The sequence below is a fragment of the Amblyraja radiata genome, chromosome 7 (assembly GCF_010909765.2).
Source record: "Amblyraja radiata isolate CabotCenter1 chromosome 7, sAmbRad1.1.pri, whole genome shotgun sequence".
NCBI lineage: Eukaryota > Metazoa > Chordata > Chondrichthyes > Rajiformes > Rajidae > Amblyraja > Amblyraja radiata.
Window position 1 is genome coordinate 79,941,508 of NC_045962.1, and position 19,447 is coordinate 79,960,954.

General features: G+C 44.6%; 1 protein-coding gene across 1 annotated transcript in view; it reads left to right on the plus strand.

Annotated features, from left to right (window-relative positions):
• Positions 1-19,447, plus strand: part of LOC116975561 (contactin-associated protein-like 5) — a 1,077,365-nt gene that overhangs the window by 680,719 nt on the left and 377,199 nt on the right. Inside the window, exon 12 of the mRNA XM_033024848.1 lies at positions 11,934-12,053. Within this exon, the coding sequence (XP_032880739.1) occupies positions 11,934-12,053 (120 nt within the window). The remainder of the gene's footprint in view (positions 1-11,933; positions 12,054-19,447) is intronic.

The window sequence follows — 19,447 nt, forward strand, 5'->3', positions numbered from 1 at the left end:
GGCAGCCGGCAGCCGGCAGCCTGAAGCCGCAGTCTGCAGAACTCCAGCTGGTGCGGCGTCTACAGCCCGGGATCCCTCGTGGAGGACCCGGGTGGAAGAAGAAGCTTTCACTGCCGGCCCGCGGCCATCTTCTACCGCGGGTGCGGCATGGACTTACCATCTCCCCTGGAGGGGAGCTTCGACCACCGGCCCTGCAGACTGCGGTGCTTCCGGCTGCGGCACGGCAGGTACTTTAAAACTTTGACCGCCGGCCTGCGGCCTACACCAGCCTGAAGCCGCGGTCTCTGGTTGGGAAGAGCCGATCCTGGACTCACCTTGACTTTGACTTTGTCCCTTACCATCTGGACGCCCGCAGCAACGGCTGTGGAGGGTGGAGGTCCCGACCACGGGGGGAAATGGAGGAGGACTGGCCAAGCTCTGTGCCTTCCACCACAGTGATGAATGCTGTGGTGGATGTTTGTGTAAAATTTTTATTGTGGTTGTGTTCTTTATTACTGTACCGCTGCTGGCAACCCAAATTCCACCGACCTTGGTTGTGTGGCAATTAAATTATATCTATCTATCTATCTATAGTAGGGATTGAACTCCGACGCTGTAAGTCAACAACTCGACCACTGCGTCACCGTGCCGCACTTTTGCAGTGCTTGCTCTGTTGTCTGCAGGCGTTTGCTAGATTCAAACCTACTGTTGTCTTACCCTTACGTCCAAAAAGCTACTTCATTAGCTGTAAAGAATCTTGGGAGCGTCTTAAACCTGATGCGAAAGCGATAATCGAAATGTAAATGTTGCCTTTAATTATTTTGTCGCCGGCTGGCTCTTCCAGACCCAGAATGTCCTGATGGAATAGCAGTTGTTTTGGATAGATTGATGCTTAAACTGGCTGCTCATCCCTTATTCAGAGGTTGCAGATGTCGCTGGAAAGCCAACAATCTTTATTCATCCGAATCACACCCTCAACGCGAGTGCTGTGTGCCGAGAAATTCAAGTAAAAATATAAAGTGCTGGAGTAACTCAGTGGGCCAGGCAGTATCTGTTGAGGGGCATGGATAGGTGCGATGTTTCAGTTCAGGGTTATTCCAGGTGGTGGAGGAAACATTTGTGATAATGCCATTTAAGAGGTTTTTCAGTAGCCTTACAAATACGCAGGAAATGAAAAGATTTGGGTCAAATGCCAGCAGAAGTGATTAGTTAAACTTGGCATCGTGGACAGTGTGGACAGCGTGGGCCACAGGACCTGTTAGACACAAAATGCTGGAGTAACTCAGTGGGACAGACAGCTTCTCTGGAGGGAAGGAATAGGTGACATTTCGGGAAGAGACCCTTCTTCAGACCCTGCTCTGCAGTTCTATGTTTCTACGCAATTAATGTTTTTAGTTTAGTTTATAGATTCAGTACATAAGTAAATTCATTTTAAATTTGTAGCAAAATACGTTCGGGTTGTTTGGTTTGCTTTAGAGATACAGCGCGGAAACAGGCCCTTCAGCCCACCGAGTCCACGCTGACCAGCGATCCCTGCATACTAACTCTACCCCACACGCACTAGGAACAATTTACTATTATACCAAGCCAATTGACCTGCAAACCAGTTCGTCTTTGGAGTGTGGGAGGAAACCAAAGATCTCGGAGAAAACCCACGCAGGTCACGGGGGAGAATGTACAAACTCCGCAGAGACAGCACCCGTGGTCAGGATCGAACCCGGGTCTCTAGCACTGTGAAGCAGCAACTCCACCGCTGCACCACCGTGCCAACAACGCAATATGCATGAGCAAAGTCTGGGCCCTCTAAATTGTACTCCTGCTTTCACTACCCTACCTGAGCTTGCATCAGCAGAAAAGTGCTTGGCCCTCCAGAGCTATTGATCACAGATCTTCCTCAGTGTCCTGAACAAAAAGTGTAAATCTGTGCCTGGACACAGGTTTGTTCTCTGCTTGTGTCGGAAGGAACTGCAGATGCTGGTTTAAACCAGGGATAGACACAAAAAGCTGGAGTAACTCAGCGGGACCGGCAGCATCTCTGGAAAGAAGGAATGGGTAACGTCACTCATTGCTATTCTCCAGACATGCCGCCTGTCCCGCTGAGTTGCTCCAGCTTTTTGTGCCTATCTCTGGTTTTCTAATTGTTGGATTTACGATGGAATCGATACTGAGGAATTGCCATCTTTGCATAAAAGTACTCTGTCCTTGAATGGGCCAGATAACCTCTTCCATTTATTGGGAGCAAGCTGAACGTTAGGCCAAGGCTTATTTTATTTTGTTTCAGACTACTTATGGGCTTAGTTCTCATAGTCATTATGACATAGCTTTTCTTGGTTTCATTTCATTCTTTGCCCTGTAACTATCATCAGCCCTTCAATGTGGATGTGTCTTTCTGCTGTTTGATGGATGTTGACTATGATGGTCTCATTGCCTGATCCTACATTCATTGACCCAGGTCTCTCAGGAATGCTGGAAGTTGATCTTTAGACTTTCGAGATACCGCGTGGAACCAGGCCCATTGGCCCACCAAGCCCGCACCGATCAGCGATCACCCCGTACACAACCACGATTCTTCGCACTAGAAACAGATTTAACATTTTACTGAAGCCAATTAACCTCCAAACCTGTACATCTTCGGAGTGTGGGAGGACCCAGAGAAAACCCACTTTGCCACTGTACTCTGTATAGACAACACCCGTAGTCAGGAATGAACCCGGGTCTTTGGCGCTGTAAGGCAGCAACTCTACCACTGTGCCACCGTGTTATGCTTGAAATTATTTATTTTATTCGGACGGGTAATCATTAATATAAGGTGTCTCTTTGGTTCAAGGGCGGCAATGTTGTCTCCTGTACAGACAGCACCCTAATGGGCCGGTCCCACTTAGGCGATTTTTTAGGCGACTATAGGTGACTGCCGAAAATTCTTCAACATGTTGAAAATTTTTCAGCGATAGTGGCGACAATTTGGGCAGTCATAGGTTGTCGTAGCTTGTCGCCAGGTTAACGTAGGTGGTCGCAGGGTGACGTAGGTTGTCGCTGACGTCGGTGAATTCTATTGTCCTAGTCGCTGGCAGTCGCTGGCAGGCCCGTTAGTCAGGGTCAAAACTGGGTTTTGGAAAGCCTGATAGAAGTATATAAAATGATGTGAGGAATGGACAGGTTAGACAGTCAAAACCTTTTTATCCAGGAGGGAATAATCAAATGCCAGAGGGCATACCTTAAAGGAAGGAGAGGTTGTGCAGTACCTGGTGGGTACCTGGAATGCACTGCTGGGCTTGGTGGTGGAGGCAGATATGATAGTGGATTTAAAAAATAATTTTGGATTGGCATATGGGTATGCAGGGAATGGAGGGACATGGAATATGTGCAAGCAGATAAGAGTTGGTCTTGGCATCATGTTCAGCACAGTCATTGTGGGTTATATGGCCTGTTGCTCTGCTGTACAGTTCTATGTTCTAGATGTTCATCATGAGGTCTATATTGACTACCATACCTGTCTTTCCTACCAGACTTCATTGGATTGAGATTTGAACGTTGGTGGCTTTAAGACAGTGATACCAAGCTTAAATATAATTTTAAAGTACATTCATTTAAAAAAAGTGTAATAACACACCTACAATTGTTTAGTTTAGTTTAGAGATACAGTGCGGAAACAGGCCCTTCAGCCCACCTTGTCCGCGCTGACCAGCGACCCCCCGTAGACTAGCACTATCCGACACACACTAGGGGCAATTTACAATTATACCAAGCCATTTAGCCGTACAAACCTGTACGTCTTTGGAGTGTGGGAGGAAACCGAAGATCGAGGAGAAAACCCACGCAGGTCACGGGGAGAAAGTACAAACTCCGTTCAGACATGCACCCATAGTTGGGGGTCGAACCCGTGTCCCCGGCTCTGTTAAGGGCCTGACCCACGAGCATGCGACTCCATGCGGCAAGCGCGAACTAACGTGGTCGCTTAAGCCATAGAGCCTCACGGGGCCAGTCCCACTTCAATCTACGCAGCCATATGGAGTTGTGCGGAGCTGGTCCCGACATCGCGCGGGGCTCCAAAAAACTGACCGTGTTCAAAAATTCCGCGCGGCAACAGCCTGCCGGCCCGTAGCCGCCTCAACGCCATACGCACCGCCTCGACGGGCATACGCAGGGTCTTGATGCCGTATGCAGCATCTTGACGCCAAACTTCCCACGGACTTCGTTCGAACTTCACGTCACTCACTCGACCTCCGCGCGGCCCCCACTTCCGGTTTGGTCGTGCTCGCCGCATGCAGGCGCATGCTGGTGGGACCGGTCCTGTACGGGGATCACTCGACGTCCACACGGCCCCCACTTCCGGTTTGGTCGCGCTTGCCGCATCAAGTCGCATGCTCGTGGGACAGGCCGTTAAGGCAGTAACTCTACCTCTGTGCCACCGTGCTGCCCTATTGTGTCATACAGCTGTGTCAGGAATGTTAACTGTGTAATAGTTGAAGGTGGTTGGACAGAAGTGCGTCTCTGAGGAGCCCCCGTACAAATGCTTGAAGAAATTGGAGCATTAATATTTTATGATTTACTTTTTTTATCACCAGTCTTCCAATCCCCACTGCAGTCAGTGCAGTTATGGAAGTGCATCTGACCTGAGTTGGATCTGAACCGGAGTTTGCAAGGCAATCTGACATTCTAAGAGGCACAGATAATGTAGATTAGTTTTAGTTTAGAGATACAGCGTGGAAACAGGCCCTTCGGCCCACCGAGTCCATGCCAACCAGCGATCGCCCCGCACATCGACACCACTCTACAATTGTATGTTTTTATAACATTATAATTATCCATGGTATGCCCAGAGTTGGGGAATCAAGGACCAGAGGACATAGGTTTAAGGTGAAGGGGAAAGATTTAATAGGAATCTTAGTGGTAACTTTCTCACACAAAGCGTGGTGGGTGTGTGGAACGAACTGCCGGAGGAGGTAGTTGAGGCTGGGATGATCCCAACGTTTAAGAAACAGTTAGACAGGTCCATGGATAGGACAGGTTTAGAGGGATATGGGCCAAACGCAGGCAGGTGGGACTAGTGTAGATGGGACATTAGTGTAGAAGGGTCTCGACCCAAAACGTCACCCATTCCTTCTCTCCAGAGATGCTACCTGTCCCGTTGAGTAAAGGGCATGTTCCACTTTCACGAGGTAATTCACGAATTCTCCCGAGTTTACCCCTGATTCAAACTCGCAGAATGTTCGTAACGGGTCCGTAGGAGTTCGTAGATATATCGTAGTGGCACGTTATGCTAGCCATAGGTGCACGTGGCATCAGGTGAGTAGGGACGTCTTTTCCAGCCCGATAAAAAATGTCCACGAGTAAAAAATTGGTCGGGATGAAAGAATTAAGTCGTGAAAGTGGGAAAGGCTCTTAACTCCAGCATCTTGTGTCTATTGTAGATGGGACATGTTGGTCGGTGTGGGCAAGTTGGGCAAGTTGGGCCTTAGGGCCGTTTCTGCGCCATATGACTTTATGACTATTATGTTTAAATTTAAATAATGAAATATTGTCAGTTCACTGTGAAATTCCTCAGCACACATTATGGTCTGTGTCATTGTATTAAAATTATATATTTCCATTATTTGAAACAAAATCCCATTAAGTTAATCGTTATAACATAAATTAATCAGGGGATAATATATAATTAATTTCTAAAATATTACTTTAATTTCCTTTTCATTATGTGTTATATGAAATAGTAATAGACATATATAAAATAACAAGGGGACTAAAATATAATGTAAAATATTTTCACCATAATTTTCATTAATTTTAAAAGAACACTATCACTAAAATAAATGATAATGTCAGATTAATAATCAAGAAGTGTGTTAGATGACTAATCAGTCATTATAGGTACACCAAGAGATAGTGATGTAGGGGACACTCGAGGAAAATTTACAGAGGCCAATTGACATACAGTACAAACCTGCACGTCTTTAGAATGTGGGAGGAAACCAGAGCACCCAGAGAAAACCCTTGCGGTCCCATGGAAACGTGCAAACTCCATATAGATGTTATGTTTTTAGTTTTTAGTCTTTAGAGATAGAGATAGAGCGTGGAAGCAGGCCCTTCGACCCACTGAGTCCATGCTGACCAGCGATCACCCGTACACTAGTTCTACCCGATGCATTAGGGGCCAATTTACAGAGGCCAATTGACATACAATTCTGTCTTTACTTTGTGTACTAGTCATGTCTCTACTATTTATTTCATTCCCCTTACATGTTTTTCCTCTACCTGCTAAATTTTTGTAAGGTGTCCTTGAGACTCTTGAAAGGCGCCCATAAATAAAATGTATTATTATTATTATACAAGCCTGGATGTCTTTGGAATGTGGGAGGAAACCAGAGAAACCCACGTGGTCACAGGGAGAACGTGCAAACTCCATACAGACAGCCTCCTTAGTGAGGGTGGAACCTGGGTCTCTGGCGCTGCAAGCAGGAGGTCTACCACTCTGCCAATGGGTTATGTTTGAAATTATGCTCATATTCCGAAGGGTAATCATTAATATAAGTTGTCTCTTTGGTTGAGCGACAGCACTTTTGTCTCCCAAGCCAGAAAGTTATGGATTCTGAGGCATGTAGACGTTAGACGGAATGGGAGGTGGGTTTGACTTAAAGTGATTACACTCCTGAAACAAGGTCATCAAAGCCTCAATGTTTTGTATTTCCGGTGGCGCTGGTGCTAGCTGCCTCCACCTTCAGTCCGGTATCTTTTTGTTTCTTTGTTATGTTGAAGTGCGTTTTTTTGTGGTTTTTTTTATGACTTTATGTGGGGGAAGAGGGTACGGTAAGGGGGATATCGTCCTTCAGTCGCTTCTTGGAGAGGATGCAACTATTATTCGAGTCACATCCTCGCCCCCCCCCCCCCACCCCCAGCAGCCTACCTACTGGATTGGCGCGGCCTTTCCTGCCGGGACCGACCAGAGCTCCAGCAGCAGCAGAGGCGCAGCTTTGGAAACAGCTTTGGAAACATCCTACCGAGGATCGCTGTTTGGAGCCCCGGAGCGCTGGGCCTGTTGCACCGACATCGCGGAGCTGTGGTTCGCGGAGCTCCCAACCCGGGCGGCGCTGATCAACATCGCGGAGTCCTGTGACTCCGCCCCGGCTCGGCCTGTGGACTCGGGAGCCGCGGACTCCGGTGGGAGGTGGCTGATCTGGAGGTCCGGGCCGCTGAGGATGTTCTCCATCGGGGTTCGGCGTCGGTGTTCCATCATCCCGGCGTGAGGGCCTGCGCATCGGGCCACCTGTGGCGGCGACTGCGGGTGCTCGGGAGGCCCCGACCACGGGTGAACATCTGGGAAGATCGGAGAGGGAGGCTGGCTGGACTATGGTACCTTCCTCAACTTTGGTGCCACTGTGGGGTTATGTTGTGTCGTGGACTTCTGTGTTTGTGCTTTTTTTAAATTATAATGTTTTATTTATTTATTATTTATTTATTTTTTATGATACTTGACTGTAAGGAAAATTCATTTTGATGTCTCTAAAATGAGATAATGACAATAAATTGAATACAACAACAATACAACAACAACTAAATCTGTAGTGTGAAGATAATACTTTCATTTGGTCAACGTTAAGTCCCACACCACTCTTAATCCTTTCAATGAAGCATTAAAACTGGGCATTATCTTAACATTTGTGTAAGAAAGAACTGCAGATGCTGGATAAAATCGAAGGAAGACACAAAATGCTGGAGTAACTCAGCGGGTGAGGCAGCATCCATGGAGGGAAGGAATGGGTGACGTTTCGGGTCGAGACCTTTCTTCAGACTGATGGAACGTGCAAACTTTTGTAAATCAGTCTGAAGAAGGGTCTCGACCCGAAACGTCACCCATTCCTTCTCTCCGATTGTGAGGTTTAGCATCTGCAAATCAAAAGTCCTCTGCTTCACGATATTGTCCTTTGACAATGAAGGTTCACGGAAAACATCGTGGAAAAGATGTCCTGTCTCACAGCGTTATCGAAATGGATGCTGAAATTCGCATCACCTCCACCACTCACCTTTCATGCGGCACGGTGGCGCAGCGGTAGAGTTGCTGCCTTCCAGTGCCAGGGACCCGGGTTCGATCCTGACTACTGACTATTAACTACCTAAGAAGAATTGAGAGTCTGAGGATCTAATCTGCCTCTTCTTTCGTGTCTATCTTCCATGTTTCAAATGTTGACATCGCTGTCATCGTCTGTCCTGAAAAGGACGCAAGCTTCCGGCGACGATCAGTGGAAGTCATCACTTGTTACAATAGATGATGGTGGTGGCAGAATTAGCTCTGGATACTTCCAGTTTACAGCCCAGCGACGTGGACGCTTCTGCTGTGGGGCCATTGCACTGCTGATGGATTGCTTTAATATGATTTTTCAGATGAGACAGTCCTCTGAGATTCTCTCCTCTCCTCTAAGATTGATATAAAAAATTATGCCACAGTAATCAAGCAAATTTCTCCACAGATCTTAACCAATACTACCAGCATTCAAATCTATTTCTTTATTTTAGTTTAGTTTAGAGATACAGCGCGGAAATAGGCCCACTGAGTCCACGCCGATGAGCGATTCCCGTACACAAGCACTATCGACGATTTACAATCTTTACCAAAGCCTATCAACCTACAAACCTGTATGTCTTTGGAGTGTGGGAAGAAACCGGAGCAGCCGGGAATAAACCCATGCGGTCTCGGGGAGAACGTACAAACACTGTACAGACAGCACCCGTAGTTAGGACTCACAAACCTGGGGGACTGGCGCTGTCAGGTAGCAACTCTACCGCTGCACCACCATGCCACACCTAATCTTAGCATTGTTTGGGAGGTTTAGTTATTTGCAGGTTACATCTTTATTTTGTTCTTGCAACAATGACTAAACATAAAAAGTGTTCAATTGATGGGGAGATGCTTTGTCAATAGACAATAGGTGCAGGTGGAGGCCATTCGGCCCTTCGACCCTTTGGGATATTGTTGGGCTACAATAGGCATTGGTTATATCATCAGATCAGAGAAATGCTTTGGCACATAACAAAGGCCTTTGGTTCATCGTATCTACACTTAGTGGAGCAATGCACTGAGATCTATTCCTTAGTCAGTAACATGTCCTCTCAACAATGCCTTATATAAATGAAGTATAACCTGCCGACGTTTGCATTCATGTATAGAAAGGAAGTGCACTTCTGGTATATGTAGATCAAACTGTATTGCTGATTTGATCCATGTCTGGTTTTGCTGCTGATCACCTGATCCATAATCCATGTCAGGTCTTCCACACCACCACCTGGTGGCATGCGTGCAGCCATGCTAGTGGTTCAACATATGATTTGGAGCCTGCAGTACACATTTCGATGGTTTCTATATGTATCCAAATTAAAGTACTTGTTATGATATCTAATGACACCGTATCATAAGTACTTTGCACAGTATACACCAAAGATAGACATAGAATGCTGGTGTAACTCAGCGGGACAGGCAGCATCTCTGGAGAAAAGGAATGGGTGACGTTTCGGGTTGAGACCCTTCTTCAGACAGCGAGTCAGGATGGAGGGTGACTGGAGATATGCGGAAGGGTAAGGTGTGAAGAAGACAGATCAAAGCAGAGGATGATCAAGGAAGTGCAGAATGGTTCACTGTTAGCTGAGGGGAAGGTGACAACGAGGGTAGACAATCAGTAAAATTAATCAGGAGGACAGTGAAACTAATCGGAGAACTAGGATGGGGAAGGGACGGAGAGAGAGGGAAAGCAAGTGTTACTTGAAGTTAGAGAAATCAATATTCATGCCACCGGGTTGCGAGCTGCCCAAGCGAAATTTGAGGTTCTGTTCCTCCAATTTGCGCTGGGCCTCACTCTGACAGTGGAGGAGGCCCAGGACAGAAAGGTCAGTGTGGGAATAGGAGGGGGAGTTAAAGTGTTTAGCAATCGGCAGTTGCAAAACCGGGACTTTTGTATTCAAGTTTTCTTGCCATAAACCATAACAATATGTTCAAGAAGGAACTGCAGATGCTGGAAGATCGAAAGTACACAAAAATGCTGGAGAAACTCAGCGGGTGCAGCAGCATCTATGGAGCGAAGGAAATGGGCGACGTTTCGGGCCGAAACCCTTCTTCAGACTGCACAACAATATGTTTGCTTCCTAATTAAATGCTGTACTTTCATACTCACCTCTGCAGATCACGTACAAAGACTCCTAGAAATGTTTTTCACCGTTAGTAGTGGTCCAATTTGATAAAAGGACTCTTTTATATTTTACACTCCAAACGGACTCTTCATTTATTTTTCCTCAGAATACTTCAATTGCTAGACTTCTTGCCCCAAGAACTAGTGTGAACTGGCGATCGATGGATGGTGGTTTGAAGGGCCTGTTTCCATTGCCGTATCTCTAAACTGTTGCTAGGCAACTGACTGTTCTCTTTCCAACTAGAGAGTGGCCCTGACCTCCCATCTACCACATTGGAGACCTTTGAAGTATCTTTAATTGGACTTTACCTTACACTGAATGTTATACCCTTCACCCCATATCTGTACATTGTGGACGGCTTGATTGTAATCATTTATTGTCCTTTCGCTGACTGGATAGCACGCAACAAAAATTCTTTTCACTGCACCTCGGTACACGTGACAATAAACTGAACTAAACTAAACTAAACTCGAACCTAAACTATCACGGTGGTGGAGTGGTAGAGTTGCTGCCTTACAGTGCTTGCATCGCCAGAGAACAGTGTTCGATCCCGACTACGGGTGCTGTTTGTGCGGAGTTTGTACGTTCTCCCCGTGGCCGCGTGGGTTTTCTCCGAGAACTTCGGATTCCTCCCACGCTCTAAAGACGTACTGGTTTGTAGCTCAATTGGATTGGTATAAATGCAAATTGTCCCCAGTGCATGTAGGATAGTGTTAATGTTTTTTTGTTTTTGTTCTTTTTGTTTTGTTTTTGTTTTTAATCAACTTGATTTTAATATTGATAAATGTATTGTGATTTTATGTCCTGTAAGGTGTCCTTGAGTGTCCAGAAAGGCGCCAGCAAATAAAATGCATTATTATTATTATTATTATTAATGTAGAGGGGATCGCTGGTCGGGATGCACTCGGTGGGCTGAAGGGCATGTTTCCACGCTGTATCTCTAAACTAAACTAAACTAAAACTATCACAGTCCAAAGGAGGGTCCTAAACCGAAACATCGTCTGCCCATTCCCTCCACAGGTAGGTACAAAATTCTGAGGGACAGGCAGCATCTTTGGAGAACATGGATGGATAGCTGACATTCCTGGTCGGGACCCTTCTTGAAAGAGACCGGAGATGCCGTTTTACCCGTTGAGATATTTCTGCGATAGACACAAAATGCTGGAGCAACTCAGCGGGACAGGCAGCATCTCTGGAGGGAAGGAATGGTTGGCGCTTCAAGACGAGGGTCACTTCTCCCCCTCCACAGATGCTGCCTGACCTGCTGAGTTCCTACAGTACTTATCTTTTGCCCAATATTCCAGCATCTGCAGATTCTGGAATCTGGATAGTGTATAAATTCATGAGATGAATAGATCGGGTAGATGCACAGTCGCTTGCCCACAGCAGCAGAATCGAGGACCAGAGGACATAGGTTCAAGTGGGAGAAGATTTAATAGGAATCTGAGGGGTAACTTTTTGGGTGTATGGAACAAGCTGCCAGAGGAGGTGGTTGATGCTGGGACTATCCCAACGTTTAAGAAACAGTTAGACAGGTGTATGGATAGGACAGGTTTGGAGGGATATGGATCATGCAGGTGGGACTCGTGTAGCTGAGACATGTTTGCTAGTGTGGGCAATTTGGGTCAAATGGCCTGTTTCTTCACTCTATCACTCTATGACTCTTTGAATCCTGTGTCTCCAAACCATTATGGGGGCTGTCATCTCTATGCCTCTATTTTTGTTAATGTGTTGCTGAGCATTCATAATTTATGATGATTTTTTCTCTTTTCTCTCTGCAGCTTTGTATGAAAAGTCGTGTGAAGCTTACAGACACAGAGGGCAAATGTCAGACTTCTTCTCCATTGATCCCGATGGAAGTGGTTCACTGAAGCCCCTTCTTGTGTACTGCAACATGACAGGTGAGACGACATCTTTGCTTTTCACTGGATCAAACCCTGTATTTTGTAGAATGAATTATAATGCTGATGGTTGATCTCTTGTTGGTCTCTGACTGTTTGATCTGTATAAAAAATGTACAAAATCCAGTTGCAAATCAAAGTGGTAATGGTTATGAAGTAACCAAGTATGTAGACCATGAAAATAGAAAGACAAAATGTCCATTGGTGCATTAAATTAATGTACATTGCACCGCATTCTCAGATGAGTGCGAGAGGAAATAAGTCATGATCTAAGGGGGGCAAGGTGGCATAGCGGTAAATCTACCGCCTTACAGCGCCAGAAACGCGGGATCGATCCTGACAACGGGGTGCTTGTCTGTGTGGAGATTGTACGTTCTCCCAGTGTCCTGCGTGGGTTTTTTCCGAGTTTCCACCCAAAGGTGTGCAGGTTAATTGTAGAAGATTGAAAAGACTAGGTTTGTATTCACTGAAGTTTAGAAGGATGAGGGGGTATCTTATAGAAACATATACAATTATAAAAGGACTGGACAAGCTAGATGCAGGAAAAATGTTCCCAATGTTGGGCGAGTCCAGAACCGGGGGCCACAGTCTTAGAATAAAGGGGAGGCCATTTAAGACTGAGGTGAGAAAAAAATGTTTTCACCTGATTTATTTGTTAATGTTTGATTGAGGCTTTGGAGTGAACCTTTAAAGTCCATCAGCTTGATATATTTCATCTGATAATCTCTCCTATGCCTCACTGTGACATAGTTCCCATGCATCACGTCAATGTAATGTTTTGTTTTAGTCTAGTTTAGAGTTGCAAAGGCCCTTCAGCCCACCAAGTCCGCACCGACCAGCGATCCCCGCACATCAACACTATCCTACACACACACGAGCGACAATTTTACATTTACTCCAAGCCAATTAACCTACAAACCTGTACGTCTTTGGAGTGTGGGAGGAAACAGGAGTTCCCGGAGAAAACGCACGCAGGTCACGTGGAGAACGTACAAACTCTGTACAAACAGTACCCGTAGTCAGGATCGAACTCGGGTCGCTGGCGCTGTAAAGGGCCTGTCCCACTTAGGCTAAATTTAGGCGACTGCCGGCGACTGTCATAGTCGTAACAGGTCACCGAAAAACTGGAGACTGGACCCCCCATTCGACATAAAATTTGATATAGAATCATTACTTTAACAACAACAAAAAACCCAAAGTCAGCACCTGGTGACAACGTACGTTAACCCGGCGACAACGATGACAGCACCGACGTCAGGAGAAGTCAAGCTACGCTCATTGGCGTCAAACCCACTGTCGCCGACTGTCTCCGAAAATGTTTCAACGTTGAAAATCCAGCAGCGACCAGAAACACGCTACGACTCTTTGGGCGACTGAGGAGACTACTCACAACCATACAGGCGACACCCCGGCAACCATTTGATGACAGCCTAGTTGCCTGCAGTCACCAAAAAAATCGCCTAAGTGGGACAGGCCCTTAAGGCAGCAACTCTACCGCTGCGCCACCGTGCTGTGGTTTTGATGGAAACATTCCGGAAGAAGATTTATTTTTGCGTTTGCGGTTGCGAGAACTTGATATCAAATCTTTTCGGAAATGGAATCAAAACAAATGTTCATTAAAGCTGAAACTAAAGAAAGCAATTCAGTCAACTGTACAGCTGTGCCACTATTATCTAAACCAAACTAAAATATTTATTCTCATTCTGACAGAGGCACAATAATGTAAAAGCAACCATCTATAAAACTATTATATAGATAAAATATGATTACATTTATTTTTTGTCAATTGAAGCAACATTACATATCCATTTGTGTTCAATGTAACCTATTTTTTCCCAATTTTCATTGATGTTTTGCAACCTTGGGGTGTTTACAACGGCGCAGAATGATAGGGACAACCATAACAGCTCAGATTGAATCTAACTTGCTTCCAATAACTTGTGACCCATCAGCCCACAATGGTTGTGTCGAACATGATGCCCAGTTAGACTGATCTCATCTGTCTGCACATGATCTATACCTCTCTATTCTCTGCTCTTCCATGTGCCCATGTAAAAGCCTCTTATGCCCCTGTCCCACTTAGGAAACCTGAACGGAAACCTCTGGAGACTTTGCGCCCCACCCAAGGTTTCCGTGCGGTTCCCGGAGGTTTTTGTCAGTCTCCCTACCTGCTTCCACTACCTGCGACCTCCGGCAACCACCTGCAACCTCCGGGAACCGCACAGAAACCTTGGGTGGGGCGCAAAGTCTCCAGAGGTTTCCGTTCATGTGACCCAAGTGGGACAGGGGCTTTAAATACCACAATGTTTAAGAAAGAACTGCAGATACTGGGAAAATCGAAGGTAGACAAAAATGCTGGAGAAACTCAGCAGGTGAGGCAGCATCTGTGGAGCGAAGGAATAGGCGACGTTTCGGTTCGAGACCCTTTGGGACCCAAATGGTCTCGACCCGAAACGCCGCCTGTTCCTTCGCTCCATTGATGCTGCCTCACCCGCTGAGTTTCTCCAGCATTTTTGTCTACCTTAAATACCACAACGGTATATGCCTCCACCACCACCCACGGCAATGCATTACAAGCCCTCCACGTATTGTCTTTCCACTGACTGGATAGCACACAACGAAAGCTATTCTCTGACAATAAACAATAAACTAAATTTAAAAAAACTTAACTAATCTAAATTAAGCCCCCGCCACCTTTTGTATAAAAAAAACTTCCCTTGCACATCTCCTTTAAACGTTGTTCCTCTCACCTTAAAGCCGTGCTCTCTGTTTTTTAATTTAAATTTCCATACTGGAATAAGGTTCAGAATGTTTAATTGTAGTCGGCTAGCCTGATTCAGGTTCACCAATAACTGGCATCAAGCTATCGCCTTACTTCACGGTTTAACATGTGCATCACATCCACTGAAAGCGTGCACTCAGTATTCTGCTTGCTGTGGGCTTGTTGCTGATTTAACTTGGCGACGTGTCTTCGCGCCTGCCTCCGGGTCAGGAGTGCCTTGCTGATATATGCAGGAGTGCTTCAAAACCACCCACATCATTAACCTAAGGCTTGCTAGCTGAAAACTGCAGGATTCTGCCAGCTAGGATGGTTCTATTGTGCAAGAGCTTTTTCATGACCCCAACATTGACGGCACGGTGGCGCAGAGGTAGAGCTACTGCCTTACAGTGCCAGAGACCTGAGTTTGATTCTGACAACGGGTGCTTGACAACACGGAGTTTGTACGTTCTCCCCATGACCTTATTTTTTTAGTTTTAGTTTTAAAGATACGGAGCAGAAACAGGCCCTTCAGACAACCGAGTCTGCGCTAACCAGCGATCCCTGCACATTAAACACTATCCTACACACACTAGTGACAATTTACACTTGTACCAAGTGCGCAAGCCCAAGCCAATTAACCTACAAACCTGCACGTCTTTGGAGTGCGGGCGTAAAACAAAGATCTTGGATTAAACCCACTCGGTCACGATGAGAACACACAAACTCCGTACAAACTCTGTAAGGCAGCAACTCTACCACTGCACCACTGTGCCAACCTGCGTGGGTGTTCTCCGAGATCTTCGGTTTCCTCCCACACTCCAAAGCTGTACAGGTTTGTAGGTTTTTTGGTTTTTTCTTTAATAATCTTTTTATTAGAGGCAGGTACATATCATATTAAAAACATTTCATGTATATCATTCCTACATTACTAATATTATCGATTGATATTAACTCTGCTTCTAGTTTTTTTTATATAGATAGAAAATATGAAAGAGAGATAATAAAAAAAGGAAAAAGCATAATAAAGAAGAATGGAATAATTTACTAAAAATACAACATTGGAGATAAGTTCGTAAATTATAAAGTATAACTTTTCATCTAATCCTTATTTCGAGTTTCAGTCAGGTTCACATGCCGAGCCAGTCTGCCCCTTCAAGTAGTCAATGAATGGAGACCATTTTCTGATAAAAAGTTCTTGTTTGTCCATTAAGACAAGTCTGATTCTTTCCAAATGTAAGGTCTCCGACATTTCCACAATCCACATTTTAATTGTGGGGGTTATAGGACCTTTCCAAAATTTTAATATTAATTTTTTCCTTGTTATTATACTATAGTCGATAAAGTTTCTTTGGGCTGTTGTAAGTGTTAGGCTTTGTTCTGATATTCGTAGTATTATTAGTTTTAAATCGGGATCCAATTGAGTGTTGACAACTATAGATATTATTCTAAAAATGTCGGTCCAGAAGTTTTTGATTTTTATACAGTTTGCGTATGTGTGAGTTAGGTTAGCCTCTAAATGTTGACATTTATCACAGATAGGGGAGATATGTGGGAAGATTCTATTTAGTTTTGTTTTGGAGTAATGTAATGTATGTAGTACTTTAAATTTTATTAAAGAGTGTCTGGCATTTAAAGAACATTGATGTATATGTTGTAAACTTTCATCCCAAATATCTTTCGTTATCGGTTGGCTTAGTTCATTTTCCCATGTTTGCCTATATAAATCTGTCGGTGGCATCTCACTATCTAATAGGATATTATAAATATGAGATATTAATTTATCTGTATTAGGATATTTATTCAAACAATCATCAAGAATTTCTGGATCTCGCGTTCTAAGGTTTTGTGTATATCTAAAAAAATCATTTCAGTGGAGTCTGTAAGTCTGTTGTAGCTCCTGAAATGAAAGAAAGGTGCCTTTCTTATAAAGTTGTCCCATCCTTTTAATTCCATAATGTTTCCATTGTATGAAACCTTTATCCAACATAGAAGGTTTAAATGAGGGGTTGTTCACGATGGGGAGAAAGAGTGATAAATTATCCAATTTTAATGTATTTTTTAATTGTTTCTAAATTTGCATACCAATGTATATTATAGGATTTTCCCTGTAAGTTTTTTAATTCAATTTTGAGGTAGCAAACAGAATCGAACCAATTTCAAAAGGTAAACAATCTTCCTTTTCCATCTTTAACCAATCTGGTTGTTGGTCCATTTCTTCCAGCCAAAAGTTTATATTTTTAACATTAACTGCCCAGAAATAAAGCAAAAAATTTGGTAAAGCTAAACCTCCATTTATCTTTGATTTGCATAAATGTGTTTTGCTTATTTATGATTCTTATAATCCCAGATAAAATCAGTGACGATGGAGTCCACCTTTTAAAAAAAAAAATTTGGGAGCTATATCGGCTATATATTGATTGAAAGAGGTATAATAATTGCGGTAAACATAGAAACATAGAAACATAGAAATTAGGTGCAGGAGTAGGCCATTCGGCCCTTCGAGCCTGCACCGCCATTCAATATGATCATGGCTGATCATCCAACTCAGTATCCCGTACCTGCCTTCTCTCCATACCCTCTGATCCCCTTAGCCACAAGGGCCACATCTAACTCCCTCTTAAATATAGCCAATGAACTGGCCTCGACTACCCTCTGTGGCAGGGAGTTCCAGAGATTCACCACTCTCTGTGTGAAAAAAGTTCTTCTCATCTCGGTTTTAAAGGATTTCCCCCTTATCCTTAAGCTGTGACCCCTTGTCCTGGACTTCCCCAACATCGGGAGCAATCTTCCTGCATCTAGCCTGTCCAACCCCTTAAGAATTTTGTAAGTTTCTATAAGATCCCCTCTCAATCTCCTAAATTCTAGAGAGTATAAACCAAGTCTATCCAGTCTTTCTTCATAAGACAGTCCTGACATCCCAGGAATCAGTCTGGTGAACCTTCTCTGCACTCCCTCTATGGCAATAATGTCCTTCCTCAGATTTGGAGACCAAAACTGTACTCAATACTCCAGGTGTGGTCTCACCAAGACCCTGTACAACTGCAGTAGAACCTCCCTGCTCCTATACTCAAATCCTTTTGCTATGAAAGCTAACATACCATTCGCTTTCTTCACTGCCTGCTGCACCTGCATGCCCACTTTCAATGACTGGTGTACCATGACACCCAGGTCTCGCTGCATCTCCCCTTTTCCTAGTCGGCCACCATTTAGATAATAGTCTGCTTTCCTGTTTTTGCCACCAAAATGGATAACCTCACATTTATCCACATTATACTGCATCTGCCAAACATTTGCCCACTCACCCAGCCTATCCAAGTCACCTTGCAGTCTCCTAGCATCCTCCTCACAGCTAACACTGCCCCCCAGCTTAGTGTCATCCGCAAACTTGGAGATATTGCCTTCAATTCCCTCATCCAGATCATTAATATATATTGTAAATAGCTGGGGTCCCAGCACTGAGCCTTGCGGTACCCCACTAGTCACTGCCTGCCATTGTGAAAAGGACCCGTTTACTCCTACTCTTTGCTTCCTGTTTGCCAGCCAGTTCTCTATCCACATCAATACTGAACCCCCAATGCCGTGTGCTTTAAGTTTGTAAACTAATCTCTTATGTGGGACCTTGTCGAAAGCCTTCTGGAAGTCCAGATACACCACATCCACTGGTTCTCCCCTATCCACGCTACTAGTTACATCCTCGAAAAATTCTATAAGATTCGTCAGACATGATTTACCTTTTGTAAATCCATGCTGACTTTGTCCAATGATTTCACCACTTTCCAAATGTGCTGCTATCCCATCTTTAATAACTGACTCTAGCAGTTTCCCCACTACCGATGTTAGACTAACTGGTCTGTAATTCCCCGTTTTCTCTCTCCCTCCCTTCTTAAAAAGTGGGGTTACGTTTGCTACCCGCCAATCCTCAGGAACTACTCCAGAATCTAAAGAGTTTTGAAAGATTATTACTAATGCATCCACTATTTCTGGAGCTACTTCCTTAAGTACTCTGGGATGCAGCCTATCTGGCCCTAGGGATTTATCGGCCTTTAATCCATTCAATTTACCCAACACCACTTCCCGGCTAACCTGGATTTCACTCAATTCCTCCAACTCCTTTGACCCCGCGGTCCCCTGCTATTTCCGGCAGATTATTTATGTCTTCCTTAGTGAAGACGGAACCAAAGTAGTTATTCAATTGGTCCGCCATATCCTTGTTTCCCATGATCAACTCACCTGTTTCTGACTGCAAGGGACCTACATTTGTTTTAACTAATCTCTTTCTTTTCACATATCTATAAAAACTTTTGCAGTCAGTTTTTATGTTCCCTGCCAGTTTTCTTTCATAATCTATTTATCCTTTCCTAATTAAGCCCTTTGTCCTCCTCTGCTGGTCTCTGAATTTCTCCCAGTCCTCCGGTATGCTGCTTTTTCTGGCTAATTTGTACGCATCATCCTTCGCTTTGATACTATCCCTGATTTCTCTTGTTATCCACGGATGCACTACCTTCCCTGATTTATTCTTTTGCCAAACTGGGATGAACAATTTTTGTAGTTCATCCATGCAGTCTTTAAATGTCTTCCATTGCATATCCACCGTCAACTCTTTTAGAATTAATTGCCAGTCAATCTTGGCCAA